Source organism: Heterodontus francisci, chromosome 6 (assembly GCF_036365525.1).
Source record: "Heterodontus francisci isolate sHetFra1 chromosome 6, sHetFra1.hap1, whole genome shotgun sequence".
Taxonomy (NCBI): Eukaryota; Metazoa; Chordata; class Chondrichthyes; order Heterodontiformes; family Heterodontidae; genus Heterodontus; species Heterodontus francisci.
In genome coordinates, this window is record NC_090376.1 from 48,302,669 (window position 1) to 48,321,065 (window position 18,397).

The 18,397-nt window shown below is 45.6% G+C and overlaps 1 protein-coding gene across 1 annotated transcript in view; it reads left to right on the forward strand.

Annotated features, from left to right (window-relative positions):
- LOC137371293 (mitochondrial intermediate peptidase-like) overlaps positions 1-18,397 on the forward strand; it is a 252,397-nt gene that overhangs the window by 84,655 nt on the left and 149,345 nt on the right. Inside the window, exons 7-9 of the mRNA XM_068033632.1 lie at positions 11,649-11,805; positions 11,885-11,933; positions 14,026-14,102. Of these exons, the coding sequence (XP_067889733.1) occupies positions 11,649-11,805; positions 11,885-11,933; positions 14,026-14,102 (283 nt within the window). The remainder of the gene's footprint in view (positions 1-11,648; positions 11,806-11,884; positions 11,934-14,025; positions 14,103-18,397) is intronic.

Sequence of the window (18,397 nt, forward strand, 5' to 3'; positions counted from 1 at the left end):
GCACACAGAGATCTGGGAATACAGATACCTAAATTGCTAAAAGAAGCAATGCAAGTTGATAGCCCATCAAGAGTGCAAAGAATGTATTAAGGTTTGTTTCCAGAAGAATAGAATTCAAAACTTATATAAAACTTTGGCCAGACCATGCTTTGTGTAGTTCTGGTGGTGTACAAAAGAGATGGAATTCATGTTTATATATTCTAATATCTTGTAAATGATTACAGCATTTTTCTTGCACAGAATGTGGTGCAAGATGATTGTTTATACGATTTATTTATGCAGCTCCTATATTTATAGCTGCATTGGTTAAGGAAAATACTTTTACCGCAAAATTGGGTTGCGCAACTCCTGTATTTTTGCTGCTACAGGGGCTGTACAGCACTAAAATGGCATCTGCGCTGCGTATGTGGTGCGGGCTGTACTGGACCCCATTTTGGCTAAGTCGTTATCACAGCTGCTGGGAGCATGCACCAGAAGTGTGCACAACAGGCAGATCATGACATCAGTCAATCTGTAATGCCGATTTGATGTCAGTGCTGCCATTTCTGACCTAACACTCTTGACTAATGCCCTTTCTTAACCTCGCAGAGCTGAACATGTGTTCAGCAGCAGGAAGGATTCTCCCCGCCAGTGCTATTTAAAAGGATCATTAACTACTTTCAGGTTAGTTGCAGATTTGCTTGCTGCTGAGTTAGAAGTGTTTGGTGATTTATACTATTTAAAGTTGCTGAAGTCTAGAGGGAGTTGGGTGACCTGTATTGAAGGACTTCACGGAATCACAGAGTTGTTAAGCGCAGAAGGAGGCCATTCAGCCCATCATATCCACACCGGATCTCTGAAAGAGCAACTCCCTCCATTTCATTCCCCTACCTTCTTGTAACCTTGTACATTCTTCCTTTCCATATAACTGTCTAATTCCCTTTTGAATGCTTCATTTGAACCTGCCTCCACCACGTTCTCAGGCAACGCATTCCAGACCTTAATCACTCGCTTCGTGAGAAGGGTTTTCCTCATGTTGCTTTTGCTGCTTTTATTTTTTTCTTTCAAAGCTTCGGCTTTCTTCAGCCACCTAGACCTTATGTATGCTTCCTTTTTCCTCTTAGCTAGTCTCACAATTTCACCTGTCATCCATGGTTCCCTAATCTTGCCATTTCTACCCCTCATTTTCACAGGAACATGTCTCTCCTGCACGCTAATCAACCTCTCTTTAAAAGCCTCCCACATATCACATGTGGATTTACCTTCAAACAGCTGCTCCCAATCTACATTCCACAGCTCCTGCCGAATTTTGGTATAGTTGGCCTTCCCCCAATTTAGCACTCTTCCTTTAGGACCACTCTCGTCTTTGTCCATGAGTATTCTAAAACTTACGGAATTGTGATCACTATTCCCAAAGTAGACCCCTACTGAAACGTCAACCACCTGGCCAGGCTCATTCCCCAACACCAGGTCCAGTATGGCCCCTTCCCGAGTTGGACTATTTACATATTGCTCTAGAAAACCCTCCTGGATGCTCCCTACAAATTCTGCTCCATCTAGACCTCTAACACTAAGTGAATCCCAGTCAATGTTGGGAAAATTAAAATCTCCTATCACCACCACCCTGTTGCTCCTACAGCTTTCCATAATCTGTTTACATATTTGTACCTCTATCTCACGCTCGCTGTTGGGAGGCCTGTAGTACAGCCCCAACATTGTTACCGCACCCTTCCTATTTCTGAGTTCTGCCCATATTGCCTCACAGCTCGAGTCCTCCATAGTGCCTTCCTTCAGCACAGCTGTGATATCCTCTTTGACCAGTAATGCAACTCCTCCACCCCTTTTACCTCCCGCTCTATCCCGCCTGAAGCATCGGTATCCTGGGATATTTAGTTGCCAATCATGCCCTTCCCTTAACCAAGTCTCAGTAATAGCAATAACATCATACTCCCAGGTACTAATCCAAGCCCTAAGTTCATCTGCCTTACCTATTACACTTCTTGCATTAAAACAAATACACCTCAGACCACCAGTCCCTTTGCTTTCATCATCTGCTCCCTGCCTACTCTTTCCCTTAGTCACGCTGACTTCATTATCTAGTTCCTTACAGGCTTTAGTTACTACATCCTTACTCTCCACTGACATCATTTGGTTCCCATCCCCCTGCCACATTAGTTTAAACCCTCCCCAACTGCGTTAGCAAAAGCACCCCCAAGGACATTGGTTCCAGTCCGGCCCAGGTGTAGACCGTCCAATTTGTAATAGGCCCACCTCCCCCAGAGCCGGTCCCAATGTCCCAAAAATTTGAACCCCTCCCTCCTGCACCATCTCTCAAGCCACGCATTCATCCTGACTATTCTTTCATTTCTACTCTGACTATCACGTGGCACTGGTAGCAATCCTGAGATTACTACCTCTGAGGTCCTACTTTTTAACTTGGCTCCTAACTCCCTAAATTCTGCTTGTAGGACCTCATCCCGTTTTTTACCTATATCATTGGTGCCTATGTGCACAACGACAACTGGCTGTTCACCCTCCCCCTTCAGAATGTTCTGCAGTCGATCTGAGACATCCCTGACCCGTGCACCTGGGAGGCAACGTACCATTCGGGAGTCTCATTTTCGACCACAGAACCGCCTATCTACTCCCCTTACAATCGAATCCCCTATGACTATAGCCCTTCCACTCTTTTTCCCGCCCTTCTGAACAGCAGAGCCAGCCACGGTGCCATGAACCTGGCTACTGCTGCCTTCCCCTGGTGAGCCATCTCCCTCAACAGTATCCAAAACGGTATACCTGTTGTGGAGGGAGATGACCGCAGGGGACACCTGTGCTGCCTTCCTGCTCTTTCTCTGCCTTTTGGTCACCCATTCCCTTTCTCCCTCAGCAATCCTAATCTGCGGTGTGACCAATTTGCTAAATGTGCCATCCACGACCTCCTCTGCATCGTGGATGCTCCAAAGTGAGTCCATCCGCAGCTCCAGAGCCGTCATGCGGTCTAACGAGCTGCAGCTGGACACACTTCCTGCACGTGAAGGAGTCAGGGACATCAGCCATGTCCCTGAGCTCCCACATTGAGCAAGAGGAGCATGTCACGGGTCTGAGATCTCCTGCCATTTTTAATCTTAAGCTTAAACTTAGTTAAATGAAAAAGGAACGAAAAGTTTTTAACCAATCACACGATAAAACAAAAAAGAGAAATAGAAAAAGCCTTACCTTATCTACACACCACCGAGTCCTTTTTTGTTTGGTTAGAGGAGGAGGGCGGGTGGGAGACGCTACAGGTGTCGTGTCTCGGGTTCAGAAACGGCCCAAATAGATAAGGTGTTACTTACCCAGCAGCCCCCTGGTCTCCACCGAAAACAAAAGGAAATTAAGTTTACTTTAAACTGACCTTCCCAGCTGCTCACTCGCTTGCACTCTCTGCTCCCGAAAAAGCTGCTGCAATGAAAGGCAAGTTATTTTAAACGGCCCAAATATATAGGGTGTTACTTACCCAGCAGCCCCCTGGTCTCCGCCGAAAACAAAAGGAAATTAAGTTTACTTTAAACTGACCTTCCCAGCTGCTCACTCGCTCGCACTCTCTGCTCCCTGAAAGGCAGGTTATTTTAAACGGCCCAAATATATAGGGTGTTACTTACCCAGCAGCCCCCTGGTCTCCGCCGAAAACAAAAGGAAATTAAGTTTACTTTAAACTGACCTTCCCAGCTGCTCACTCGCTTGCACACTCTGCTCTCGAAAAAGCTGCTGCAATGAAAATTTCGTATCCATGTTGCTACCATCCCTTTTATTCCATGAGCTACAATTTTGCTCATGGGTCTATTGTGTGGCACTGTATCAAATGTCTTTTGCGTCCATGTACACCACACCAACAGCATTGCCCTCATCAACCCTCTCTGTTATCTCCTCAAACAACTCCAGCAAGTTAGTTAAACATGATTTTCCCTTAAGAAGTCCATGCTGGCTTTTCTTAATTGACACTCATTTGTCCATGTGACTATTGATTTCGTCCTGAATTATTTTTTCTAGAAGTTTTCCTACCACTGACTGGCCTGTAGTTGCTGTACTTATCTTTACACCCTTTTTTGAACAAGGGTGTAATGTTTAGCAATTCTCCAGTCTCTGACACCATCCCCAAGTCTAAGGAAGACTGAAAAATTATGTCCAGTGCCTCTGTGATTTCCACCCTCACTTCCCTCAGTATCCTTGGATGCAGCTCATCCGGACCTGATGCTTTATCCACTTTAAGACAGCCTATCTAATACTTGCTCTTTATCGATTTTAAACCCCTTTAGTGTCTGACTTAGCTCCTCTTTCAACATTGCCTGGGTTGCATCTTCTTCCTTGGTAAAGACAGATGCAAATTATTCATTTAATATCTCAGCTATGCCCTCTGTCTCCATGTGTAAATCCCATTTCTGGTGCCTAATCGGCACCACTCCTCCTTTTACCACCCTTTTTACTCTTTATATGCCTGCAGAAAACTTTGGGATTTTGTTCAATGCTAGCTGCCAGTTCTCTTCATGCTCTCTCTTTGCTTCTCATTTTTGCTTTTTCACTCCCTTGCTGGACCTTCTGGCCAAGCTGTTCCAGTACAGCTACAGCACTGGCATCTACCTGGCAATGTGGAAAATTGCCTAGGTATGTCCTGTACACAAAAAGCAGGACAAGTCCAACCTGGCCAATTACTGCCCCATCAGTCTACTGTCAATCATCAGTAAAGTGATGGAAGGTGTCATTGACAGTGCTTTCAAGCGGCACTTGCTTAGCAGTAACCTGCTCAGCGATGCTCAATTTGGGTTCTGTCAGCGTTACCCAGCTCCTGACCTCATTACAGCCTTTGTTCAAACATGGACAAAAGAGCTGAACTTGAGTTGAGGTGAGAGTGACTGCCCTTGACATCAAGGCACCATTTGACCGAGTACGGCATCAAGGAACTCTAGCAAAACTGAAGTCAATAGGAATCGGGAGGGAAAACTCTCTGCTGGTTGGAGTGTACCAGGGTGTTGCTGAGGGAACGATCCCTTCGGAATGCTGACGGGGGAGGGGAGGGGAAGATGCGTTTGGTGGCATCATGCTGGAGGTGGCAGAAATGGTGGAGGATGATCCTTTGGATGTGTAGGGTAGTGAGGTGGAAAGTGAGGACAAGGGGAACCATGTTGCAGTTCTGGGAGGGAGGAGAAGGGGTGAGAGGGCAGAAGTCTGGGAAATGGGTCGGACACGGTTGAGGGCCCTGTCAACCACAGTGGGGGGATTCCTCGGTTGAGGAAAAACGAAGACATATCTGAAGCGCTGTTGTGGAAGGTTGCATTGTCAGAGCAGATGCGTCGGAGATGGAGAAATTGGGAGAATGAAATGGAGTCCTTGCAGGAAGCAGGGTGAGAGGAAGTGTATTCAAGATAGCAGTCGGAGTCGGTGGGCTTATAATGAATATTAGTGGACAGTCTATCCCCATAGATGGAGACAGAGAAGTTGAGGAAGGGATGTGTCGGAGATGGACCATGTAAAGGTGAGAGAAGGGTACTTAACTGTGTCCGACCTATTTCCCGCACTTCTGCCCTCACCCCTTCCCCCTCTCTCCCAGAATTGCGACAGGGTTCCCCTTGTCCTCACTTTCCACCCCACCAGCCTACACATCCAAAGGATGCCACCTCCAGCGTGATGCCACCACCAAACACATCTTCCCCTCCTCTTCCCTGTCAGCGTTCCGAAGGGATCATTCCTTCCGCGACACCCTAGTCCACTCCTCCATTTCCCCCGACACCTCGGCACCTTCCCATGGCACCTTCCCATGCAAGGTGTAATACCTGCCCTTTTACCTCTTCTGTCCTCGCTATCCAAGGCCCCAAGCACTCCTTTTAGGTGAAGCAGTGATTTACTTGTATATCTTTCAATTTAGTATACTTTATTCGCTGCTAACAATGCGCTCTCCTCCACACTGGGGAGATTGAGTGACAGCTTGTGGAACACCTCCGCTCAGTCCAAAAACAGGATCCCGAGCTTCCGGTCGCTTGCCATTTCAACACACCCCCTTGCTCAAACTGTGTCCTGGGCCTGCTGCAATGTTCCAGTGAACATCAATGCAAGTTCGAGGAACAGCATCTTATTTTCCGATTTGGCACACTACAGCCTACTGGACTGAACATTGAGTTCAATAATTTCACAGCATAACTGGCTTTTTAAAATTTTTTTATTTGTTTTATTTTGTTCCTTTTTTTTAACCATGTACCTGTCTACTTTTTTTTCATGTTTGTGCTTTTGGTTAGGGCTGCTCATTATTGTGTCATTAACACTTCCTCTGCACTAATGCCTTTTCTTTCATCACACCATCAGCACACTCTCTGCCTTTGTCCCATGACCTTGTCAGTTAATCTCTCCGGCCCTCTGTCCAATCACGCACCTTCCTTTTTGCTCTCTTCCCGCCCACCCCCACTTTACTTGTTTAAAACCTTTTACATTTCTAACCGTTGCCAGTTTTGATGAAAGGTCACTGACCTAAAATGTTAACTCTGCTTCTCTCCACCACTGCTACCAGACCTGCTGAGTTTTTCTAACACTTTCTGTTTTTAATCCCACACTTACCTTCCCTCTATTGTGGACCATCACAGTGTTCTCTTACCACAATGCTGAAATAAAAACCACCAGAAAACAAACATTCCAAAACAACTCTACAAATCAGACCATTCAATATTCTATACAAAAGTCACTCTTTGTATTCCCTTCATGCCTGTTTTCCATGTGCCTTTGTCTGTCCTAGTGCTCCTACACAGTGGTACCTTAGTGACTGCAGCATGACTGGCAAAAGATTGCTGAATTTCAGTGTGGAAATGGCCTTGCTGGGTGACCTGGTGTAGCTCTGGTCCGAGAAGGCCCAGCTTTGTGCTGCACCTCCTTGGCATAGGCAGCAGTAGTTTGCGGTTGCTGGCTGACGGGCAACAGCAGGGGTACTGATGGACTGACAGTGGTGAGAATGCTGTCATCCTGAGAGAGGACAGCAGGTTTGTTCTCCATGGTTAGTTAGGCCACACTTAGAATATTGCGTGCAATTCTGGTCGCCACACTACCAGAAGGACGTGGAGGCTTTGGAGAGGGTACAGAGGAGGTTTACCAGGATGTTGCCTGGTCTGGAGGGCATTAGCTATGAGGAGAGGTTGGAAAAATTTGGATTGTTTTCACTGGAACGATGGAGGTGGAGGGGCGACATGATAGAGGTTTACAAAGTTATGAGCGGCATGGACAGAGTGGATAGTCAGAAGCTTTTTCCCAGGGTGGAACAGTCAGTTACTAGGGGACATAGGTTTAAGGTGCGAAGGGCAAAGTTTAGAGGGGATGTGCGAGGCAAGTTTTTTACACAGAGGGTGGTGAGTGCCTGGAACTTGCTGCCAGGGGAGGTGGTGGAAGCAGATACGATAGCGACGTTTAAGAGCCATCTTGACAAATATATGAATAGGAAGGGAATAGAGGGATATGGGCCCCGGAAGTGCAGAAGGTGTTAGTTTCGGCAGGCATCAAGATCGGCGCAGGCTTGGAGGGCCGAATGGCCTGTTCCTGTGCTGTACTGTTCTTTGTTCTTTGTCGTTCTTTGTGCCCAATGACTCACCACGTGAAGATCCCAGCTCTAAGCTACCCGCTAAAGTACATGCAGTATCAGTATCTCAGCTGGTGGCTGAGTGCCAGAATGAGTTACTGTGTGTTTCTTCTTAATCAGTTTCTTCCTCCTTGTCCTCTTCTTGCTGTTGCACTACTGGCTGGCAAGATTGTAGTTCTTGGGCATCTGAAACGAGGAAGCACAAGGGCGGGCTGTGGTGAGGAATGCGGAGGTGGTATGGGTGGGGTGAGTGGAAGATGCTTGTTTTCACCAATTACAGCTTGTAAATCAGAAGAGGTTGAGTCATGAGGGGGAAGTAGGATGTGAGGCAGAGGATTAAGTATGAGCATACCGTCATCTTTGATGGTTTCAGGCCCACCGCTGGCCACGACCTCAATTATGGCCGCTGAAATGATGGTGAGCACATGCAGCCCTGCCCGCCCCCGCCCCCACCCCTTCTCCCTCCAGTTGTGTTCCATCTTGTCCTGCAAGAGAGGGATTCTGTCACTGAGTGATGTGCAGTGTGTTTGGGTGATGTGGCTGTCATTGTTGGATAGCTGGAAACCTGTACAAGCTAAGAAATGTGGGTGAGAGGTTTGTAGTAGTGCTAAGTGTGTGAGTGAACATGTGAATGTCAGCTATGAGTTCTGGTTGATAGAGATAGTTGGTATGCGAGTGAAGGGAGGTAGTGAACTGAGCATGTTTGACATTCATGGTGCAGTTGATGGGGTATGGCATTTGACGATGCATTTACTGAACCACTCGTGAGGTAATTGAACTTCTTGCATCCAGGTCCTTGGGGGTATGCTGCTGGCATTGACCATAATGGCTATCTGCTCTTCCCGCCTTAGTGTGTGTCTGGAGGGCCTCCTGGTCCCCTGTGGATAGAGGACCTCTCTCCTGCTGTCCAGCTCCTGCACCAAGGCTTTCAGTGCTGCATTTGAGAACCTTGGAGCACGCTGTCTGCCCTGTTGTTCAGTTTTTCAGTGGTTTTCCTGTTTGGACAGACTTCCCCAGCCAATTTCAGCACCTGCTGCAGCCACAATGCGTTTCCCCTTTAAGAGATGCAGTCTGGCTGTAAATTGTGTAGGCTAGCTTTAAGTGGTTAGCCTCTCATGGTCTTTGGCGCCCTGTTGTTACAAACATATGAATTAGGAGCAGAAGAAGGCCATTCAGCCCCTCGAGCCTGCTCCGCCATTCAATAAGATTATGGCTGATCTGTTTGTGTTTCGAATTCCACACTTATCTACACCCGATAACCCTTAATTCACTTGCCTAACGAGAGTCTATCTATCTCCACCTTAAAAATATTCAATGACTCCGCCTCCACCACCTTCTGAGGCAGAGAGTTCCAAAGTCGCACAATCCTCAGAGAAAAAATTCCTCCTTATCTCTGTCCTAAAAGGGTGACCCCTAATTTTAAAACAGTGCCCCCTAGTTCTGGACTCACCCATAAGAGGAAACATCCTCTCCACATCCACCTTGTCAAGACCGTTCAGGATCTTATAAACTTCAATCAAGTCTCCCCTCACTCTTCTGAACTCCAGTGAAAACAAGCCTAATCTGTCCAACCTTTCCTCATAAGACAACCCACTCATTCCAGGCATCAATCTAGTAAACCTCCTCTGAACTGCCTCCAACGCATTTACATCCTTCCTTAAATAAGACCAGAACTGCACACAGTATTCGAGATATGGTCTCACCAATGCCCCTTTATAACTGAAGCATCACATCCTAACTTTTATTTTCAATTACTCTCGTAATAAAGGATAACATTCCATTAGCCTTCTTTATTACTTGCTGTACCTGCCTACTACTTTTTGTGACTCGTGCACTAGCACACCTAGATCTCTCTGCAGCTCGGAATTCTGCAGTAATTCTCCGTATAAGTAATACTCTGCTTTTTACGCTTCCTGCCAAGTGAACAACTTCACATTTTCCCACATTATACTCCATCTGCCAGATTTTTGCCCATTCACTCAACGTATCTATATCGGTCTGCAACCTTCTTATGTCCTCTTCACAACATACTTCCCTACCTATCTTTGTGTCATCTGCAAATTTAGCCACCATGCCATCGCTCCCCTCATCTAAGTCATTGGTATAATTGATAAAAAGTTGAGCCCCTAGCACAGACCCTTGCGGGACTGCACTCGTCACATCCTGCCAATCAGCAAAGGACTCATTTATGCATACTCTCTGTTTTCTGCCAGCCAGCCAATCTTCTTTCCATGATAATATGTTAGCCCTTACACCATGAGCTCCTACTTTGCGCAATAACCTTTTATGTGACACCTTGTCAAATGCCTTCTGGAAATCCAAGTACAGTACGTCAGCGGGCTCCCCTTTATCCACAACACACTTCAGTCCTTCAAAGAACTCCAATAAATTAGTTAAACATGATTTCTCTTTCACAAAGCCATGCTGACTATTCCCAATTACCTTGAGTTTTTCTAAGTGCCCAGGTATAACCTCCTTAATAATCAATTCTAACACCTTACCCACGACAGGCACAAGCTAACTGACCTATAGTTACCGGTTTTCTGCCTTCACCCCCACCCCCCCCACCCCTTCTTGAATAGAGGGGTTATATTTGCTACTTTCCTGTCTGATGGACCTTTCCAGAATCTAGTGAATTTTGAAAAATTAACACCAACGCATCTGCTACCTCATTAGCCACCTCTTTTAAGACCCTAGGATGAAGTCCATCAGGACCTGGGGACTCAACAGCTTGTTTAGTGCTGGCTGCATGCTACAGTCATGGTAATGAGCAGGAATTTTCCTGTTGTTTGCATTGGAAAGCGCAGGCGTGGGCACACAATACCCATCCCTACATCCTCTCTTGAGGGCTATCAAATTTTGTGCCCTTTATTTTCCAGGAATTGATGAAAAACACTCACTTCAATATCTTTGAGGAAAAACTCAACAAACATTTTTCCAGCAAGATGTTCACCCCTCTACTTACCCCGATCCACACCAGTTCCCTGCTGTGAAATGCCACAAGAGATTTGCTAGTGTATAAAAATTATATAATATATTACAGTGGTTCTCAAAAGTGTGGTCTGAGGGCTGGTCCGTGATGCAAGTAACTGATGTGCAACGCCACAGGTGAGGCCATACAAGAGAACAGGCCAGAACCCTCATCATCACCACCCACGGTGACGTCACGCAACCAGAGCAGCTCCTGCATGCGCGGCACGAGTTGTCGTAGGCACGAGCAACAACAATGTAATTTTATAAGCAATATTTATGTTACCAGTACAACATACAAGATTGGATTTTCAACACTTGTGGGCTGAAAACAAGGAAAAGGAACTAGCTGAACGTGGAGTCCAACATAAAGACTGAAGTTTTCCAGCTTGGAACCAGACATCACCTCATTGTGTCTCATCAAAAGCAGCACCATTCTTCCCAGTAATTCTGAGTTTTTTTTTTTGCAGTAGCAAGTGAAAGCGGGTGGTGTAGGACCGGCAGGTGGTCCGCAGATGAAAATGTTCGAGAATCACTGATGTATAAAGTATAGTATAGAAATATATAGTTTATAAAGAGGTAATGGCATAAGCAGCAGAAGTAAGCAAGTATTGTCTTTGGAGTATTGTCCTGTATGGGGACAAAAGTACTTCATCCTCCCTCCACCCCCCCCACCTCCTCACTTTTCCTAAATGAACTGATTCATGACAGGATGCTAGTAGCCTCCTGGCATCATATTTTTGTAAATAACCTTAAAAAGTGACAGTTGTCAGACTATGTGACGTGGAGGGCATTAGACTTGTTATCGCCTGAAGCTGGCACATGGGCAGGAGTTACTAATTTTATTTTCTTTCCCTAATGAAGCTAAGGCAAACTACTACTGTGCTGCCATCTAGGCTGTGATCAGCTAACAGCATAGACCTTCTGGTCTGTATAACTTTATTGGTGCTTTTACTCACTGGGCCATTGGGAGAGGAAGAAAATATATATGTATTTGGCAGTGCTGAAAGATTATTTATAGAATCTGTGTATTGGTACAAGTTCTTTTTGTTCCTGGTGAATTACTTTTTTTTTTCTAAATGTCAAATGTGTTCCTATATTTGACCTCTAGGTGCGAGAAGCTGCCTATAAGATCTTCCTGTATCCCAACCCTGAAATGCTACACTGCTTGGACCAGCTTTTAACTTGTAGGAACCAATTGGCGCACTTAGTTGGTTATGAGAGCTTTGCACACAGAGCGTTAAAAGGCACGATGGCCAAGGACCCAGGTAATGCACTGTATGGTTCTGGTGTTTTTTTTTCTAATATCAATGCTTATTATTAGTTGGAATTTTATTATTCTTTCAGAAACCGTGATGTATTTCCTCACAAAATTGTCGGAAAAGCTATCTAAAAGGTAGGCTTTTTTGGCCTCTTTGTTACTTTGGCTGTTTTATCTCTTTATTAGTGTTAAGCATTGTATAACTGCACATGTTTCAGTTTGTCCTTCACACTTGCTCAAAACCAAATTTTTTACAGCTAATTTGCTGATGTGCAATTTTATAAAGTGTAAACTTCTTAGAAGGAGAGTGTGAACACATTGTCTAAACAATGTCTACAGACTAAAATTAATTTATTTACAGGCTGCATATACTGAATGTACAGTACTTAAACAAAATATTGATAGAGTTTAAATACTCCTTTTATTTATTTAGAGATACAGCACTGAAACAGGCCCTTCGGCCCACCGACTCTGTGCCGACCATCAACCACCCATTTATACTAATCCTACACCAATCCCATATTCCTACCACATCCCCACCTTCCCTATATTCCCCTACCACCTACCTATACTAGGGGCAATTTATAATGGCCAATTTACCTATCAACCTGCAAGTCTTTGGCTGTGGGAGGAAATCGGAGCACCCGGCGAAAACCCACGTGGTCACAGGGAGAACTTGCAAACTCCACAAAGGCAGTACCCAGAATTGAACCCGGGTCGCTGGAGCTGTGAGGCTGCGGTGCTAGCCACTGTGCCACCCTTTAGAACCTTTTTCTTTCACAGACCCTCGCAATGAGATGGCTTAAATTTCCAATGCAGCAACAAAATTTGTACCTGCAGTCAGAACAATAGCTGAATCATTACTGCCATTTCAGCTAGTGAGAATTTCTTGATATTGGATCCATCTCTTTGAAGTCCATCAATGAACTGACTCAGGAAAATGCCATTTCTCACACACATTTCCCCTTGATGGAATTTCACATATGTAATAGATTTTCTGAATGTCTCAGCATTGAGTGTCGAAGGCTGTTTCCACCAATCTGCAAATGTTGACATATTATTTAAACTATTTCATGCACTAAACAATCTTTGACTTAATTTATTAGCAAGGGACTCAAAGCATATAAAGAAAACCCATCTTTGGCAGACATTCCTCATTGAATATGCTGATAGAACTGGCTAGCTGCATGTATTGAATCATCACTGCCAGATATAATGAGATTCCATTAGAAATACAACTGGATGAAGCCAGTTTATAATCTGATTTACCCTCTTATATCTAAGATCTAACAACATAAAATACAGAAGTCACCGTAAGATGGATCTGCTTTACTAATGCATATTATCATAATACTTTGTTCTTCTGCATTGAAACCACTGAAGAAACTTGAGTTCTCTCTCGTGATTTAATTACCTTCTAGTGTACATTGTCTTTTATTAATGTCACCTCACAGAGGCTAATTATTTTGGTGTTCACAAAAATGCTAGTATGCTGAAAGTTTACTTTCACTTCCGTAACATTGCCTGTCTCTGCCTCCTGCTTCAGCTCATCTGCTGCTGAACCCTTCATCTATGCCTTTGTTATCTCCAGACGCAACTATTGCAGTGCTCTGCTGGCTGGACTCCAACCTGTACCTTCTGTAAACTTGAACTTATCCAAAACTCTGCTGTCTGTATCCTAACGCACACTAAATCCCATTCACTCATCATCTTTGTGCTTGCTGACCTACATTGGATCCCGGTCCCGTAACGCTACAATTTTAAAATTCTCATCCTTGTTTTCAAATCCCTCATTGATCTCTCACTTCCCTATCTCGGTCCTCTTCTAGCCCTACAATCCTACAAGATTTCTGCTCTCCTCCAAATCTGGCCTCTTGCGCATCCCCGATTTTAATCGCTCCATCATTGGTGGCCATGCCTGCAGCTGCCTAGGCCCTAAGCCCTGGAGTTCTCTCCCTAAATCGTTTTGCCTCTCTACTCTCCCTTCTCCTTTAAGACAGATTTTAAAACCTACCTTTTTGACGAAGCTTTTGGACACTCAATGTCAAAATTGGTTTGATAATACACCTGTAAAGTGCAATGGGACATTTCACTATATTAAATGCGCTGTATGAGTTCAAATTGTTGTCATGCTAACATTGATTTTTATGTTTCTTCATAGTTTTACATGTATCTCTGTCAACATCTGGGTCCACTGGGACTCTCATCAGATGCCTTTTTTTTGCAGAACTGAAAAAGATTTTAGTATGATGCAAGAAATGAAGGAAAAACTAAATCCAAAGAGTTGTGTAAGTATTCTTCACTGTTTAAATCAGTTTAATTATGCTATGGTCTTCCTTGTTTATTATTATGATTGGAAAAAATATCATAGAATAGTATGCCTGTAGAAGATTTTGTAACCTCAAGATGCTGTTGGAGCGTTTTTGTTTTAATAAGAGCTACTTAGCCTAGAAACCCCTGGCTGTGGATGAAGGCACTTAGAGACTCAACAATCGAGTAATTTGCAATTAACCAACCAGTTCCTATCTGCCCAAATCAGAGAATGATTTTGGGAAAAGTTGGTGGGAATTCTTCTTGCAGGGCATCAAATACAAAGTTATGACAACAATTCCAAAGATAGGTAATCAAGCTTTTATTTATTCTTCCCCATGTATGTTGAAAGTATACCAAAAGCTATAACATAAATTGAAAGTGCATAATTGAACGTTGAGGCTTACCTTCAGGTTCTGTGTGCCAAAAACGGGCATCTTCCGGAGTAGATGGATGGAACATGTTTAGTGAAGATATGTTGACTCCCTTACAGATAGAATCTCTGCTGAATTTTTTGCTGTTACCTCACCAGGTGCCCAAACAGAAAGATCATTTATTTTGTCAGGTCATTCCTGACTTGGAAATTTTATTTCATACTAACATATCTCCTGTGATGTTGGTCATGGCGAACTGGATGATTCACTTTCACAACTTTCTATTATTCTTTGAAATCTAAATGAGTAGCTTTTATTATTTCATACATGTATATATTCCTCTATCTTTGTATTTAGTTTTTAATCCCTTTCCAGCTTTAAAGCTGAAAGTACACAAGATGTACTAATAGGATAGTTAGATAGATACCTGAACTCAGAATTTCACGCTGTTTACGGCATACTTTCAGTTTATAATTGTGACAAATAATGTTTCTGGCAGCAAATTGAGGTGCAAGCTGCTAATGCCAGTTTTCTGTCCAAAAGTTTTTCACCCCCTCCCCTGAATTCCCTTGCGCCTTTTGGACTGCAGTGTTGCAGTTGAGAGGCATTCAGTTCCAGTTTTACCTCCCCCAATATGGCATGTGACATTTTTGGAGGGTCTACTGCCACAGCCACCCAACAGTATGTCTCTTCTGTGCTCAATTTCATGCAAAAGGCTTTTTACATCAGTTTTTGAGAAGTTTTAGCATAATTTCCTTTGTCTCTGCCATGCCTTGGTTACTTGTTTGCATGCATCTGCCAGCTGCTTTTGTTCTTGACATTCTAGAAAAATGGCACCCAAAAAAATCATGAGACATCTAGTCAAACTAGCTGACCGTCAACTGAGCCAAGCTGTAGTCCTTACTTAGCTGCTGTTTCCTCAGGCTTTCGCTGCAATCTTCAGCGAGCATTTTAAAGGCTGCAGTCTAACTTTCATGCACCCAGTACACCACTCTCATTTTGCACAGACTTTTTGGCAATCATTACCCTAATGAATATGCAAATGAGCTCACCAGGAAATTTTTGCTGTAAATACCTCTGCATCAATTGGCAGCCACAACACTGCCATTGATATGGAAGTTCAGGACCCTGATATTTCACAGTACCGGGTAGGGACATTGGGGCTTAGTGTAGTGGGAGCTGTCCTGAGTTGTGGTAGCATAGAGTAGAGGTATGCAAAGGAAACTCGACGCGAGCCCGAATTCCGGACTCGGAATTCCGACCCGACCCGAGCCCGACACGTGTCGGGACTCGTCGGGATCGGGTCGGGTGGCAGGCCTTTACATCAGTACATGGGTAAAGGCCTGCTACCCGACCTGACCCCAACGGGATCCGACGGCATGTGTTGGGTTCGGGTTGGGTTGGGCTTCCGGGTCCAGCATTCGGATTGTCAGGTTTCCTTTGCACACCTCTAGCATAGTGTAATGGTCCTTAGAATTGATCTAACTGGGGTAGGGACTCTGGAATTTGGCACCACTGCTGTGGGGTTTATCGAGAAAGTTATTTGGTCTGGCATCACTGTGGAGTGGAAACCTGAGTTGGCAGAAGGGAATGAAATGTGGGGTTTGGCTTACTGGTGACTCCCACTCTCTGACAGAATAATGAGGGGAAGTAATGGGCCTGACGGCAGTGTGGTGCACAGCACCCCAAGTCTGACAGCATTGGTTTGTTAACTTTCTAAGAGATCGCTGTAAATGCAAAATTTGGTAATTGATTGCTGGAAGTGTATTTCTGTGCATGTGTGTGCGTATCACTGTCTCTCCCTCTTCTTTCTCTCTTTCTCTCTTTCTTTCACTTCCTCTATTTTTTTCTCCCCCTCTTTTTTTCTCCCCCTCTTTTTTTCTCCCCCTCTTTTTTTCTCCCCTCTTTTTTTTCTCCCCCTCTTTTTTTTTCTCCCCCCCTTTTTTTCTCCCCCTCTTTTTTTCTCCCCCTCTTTTTTTCTCCCCCTTTTTTTCTCCCCCTCTTTTTTTTTCTCCCCCTCTTTTTTTTCTCCCCCTCTTTTTTTTCTCCCCCTCTTTTTTTCTCCCCCTCTTTTTTTTCTCCCCCTCTCTTTTCTCCCCTCTCTTTTCTCCCCCTCTCTTTTCTCCCCTCTCTTTTCCTCCCCCTCTCTTTCCTCCCCCTCTCTTTTCCTCCCCCTCTCTTTTCCTCCCCTCTCTTTTCCTCCCCTCTCTTTTCCTCCCCCTCTCTTTTCCTCCCCCTCTCTTTCCTCCCCCTCTCTTTTCCTCCCCTCTCTTTCCTCCCCCTCTCTTTTCCTCCCCCTCTCTTTTCCTCCCCCTCTCTTTTCCTCCCCCTCTCTTTTCCTCCCCTCTCTTTTCCTCCCCCTCTCTTTTCCTCCCCCTCTCTTTCCTCCCCCTCTCTTTTCCTCCCCCTCTCTTTTCCTCCCCTCTCTTTTCCTCCCCCTCTCTTTTCCTCCCCCTCTCTTTTCCTCCCCCTCTCTTTTCCTCCCCTCTCTTTTCCTCCCCCTCTCTTTTCCTCCCCTCTCTTTTCCTCCCCCTCTCTTTTCCTCCCCCTCTCTTTTCCTCCCCCTCTCTTTTCCTCCCCTCTCTTTTCCTCCCCCTCTCTTTTCCTCCCCCTCTCTTTTCCTCCCCCTCTCTTTTCCTCCCCCTCTCTTTTCTCCCCTCTCTTTTCCTCCCCCTCTCTTTTCCTCCCCCTCTCTTTTCCTCCCCCTCTCTTTTCCTCCCCCTCTCTTTTCCTCCCCCTCTCTTTTCCTCCCCCTCTCTTTTCCTCCCCCTCTCTTTTCCTCCCCCTCTCTTTTCCTCCCCCTCTCTTTTCCTCCCCCTCTCTTTTCCTCCCCCTCTCTTTTCCTCCCCCTCTCTTTTCCTCCCCCTCTCTTTTCCTCCCCCTCTCTTTTCCTCCCCCTCTCTTTTCCTCCCCTCTCTTTTCCTCCCCCTCTCTTTTCCTCCCCCTCTCTTTTCCTCCCCCTCTCTTTTCCTCCCCCTCTCTTTTCCTCCCCCTCTCTTTTCCTCCCCCTCTCTTTTCCTCCCCCTCTCTTTTCCTCCCCTCTCTTTTCCTCCCCCTCTCTTTTCCTCCCCCTCTCTTTTCCTCCCCTCTCTTTTCCTCCCCCTCTCTTTTCCTCCCCCTCTCTTTTCCTCCCCCTCTCTTTTCCTCCCCCTCTCTTTTCCTCCCCTCTCTTTTCCTCCCCCTCTCTTTTCCTCCCCCTCTCTTTTCCTCCCCCTCTCTTTTCCTCCCCCTCTCTTTTCCTCCCCCTCTCTTTTCCTCCCCCTCTCTTTTCCTCCCCCTCTCTTTTCCTCCCCCTCTCTTTTCCTCCCCCTCTCTTTTCCTCCCCCTCTCTTTTCCTCCCCCTCTCTTTTCCTCCCCTCTCTTTTCCTCCCCCTCTCTTTTCCTCCCCTCTCTTTTCCTCCCCTCTCTTTTCCTCCCCCTCTCTTTTCCTCCCCTCTCTTTTCCTCCCCCTCTCTTTTCCTCCCCCTCTCTTTTCCTCCCCCTCTCTTTTCCTCCCCCTCTCTTTTCCTCCCCCTCTCTTTTCCTCCCCCTCTCTTTTCCTCCCCCTCTCTTTTCCTCCCCCTCTCTTTTCCTCCCCCTCTCTTTTCCTCCCCCTCTCTTTTCCTCCCCCTCTCTTTTCCTCCCCCTCTCTTTTCCTCCCCCTCTCTTTTCCTCCCCCTCTCTTTTCCTCCCCCTCTCTTTTCCTCCCCCTCTCTTTTCCTCCCCCTCTCTTTTCCTCCCCCTCTCTTTTCCTCCCCCTCTCTTTTCCTCCCCCTCTCTTTTCCTCCCCCTCTCTTTTCCTCCCCTCTCTTTTCCTCCCCCTCTCTTTTCCTCCCCTCTCTTTTCCTCCCCCTCTCTTTTCCTCCCCTCTCTTTTCCTCCCCTCTCTTTTCCTCCCCTCTCTTTCCTCCCCCTCTTTTTTCCTCCCCCTCTTTTA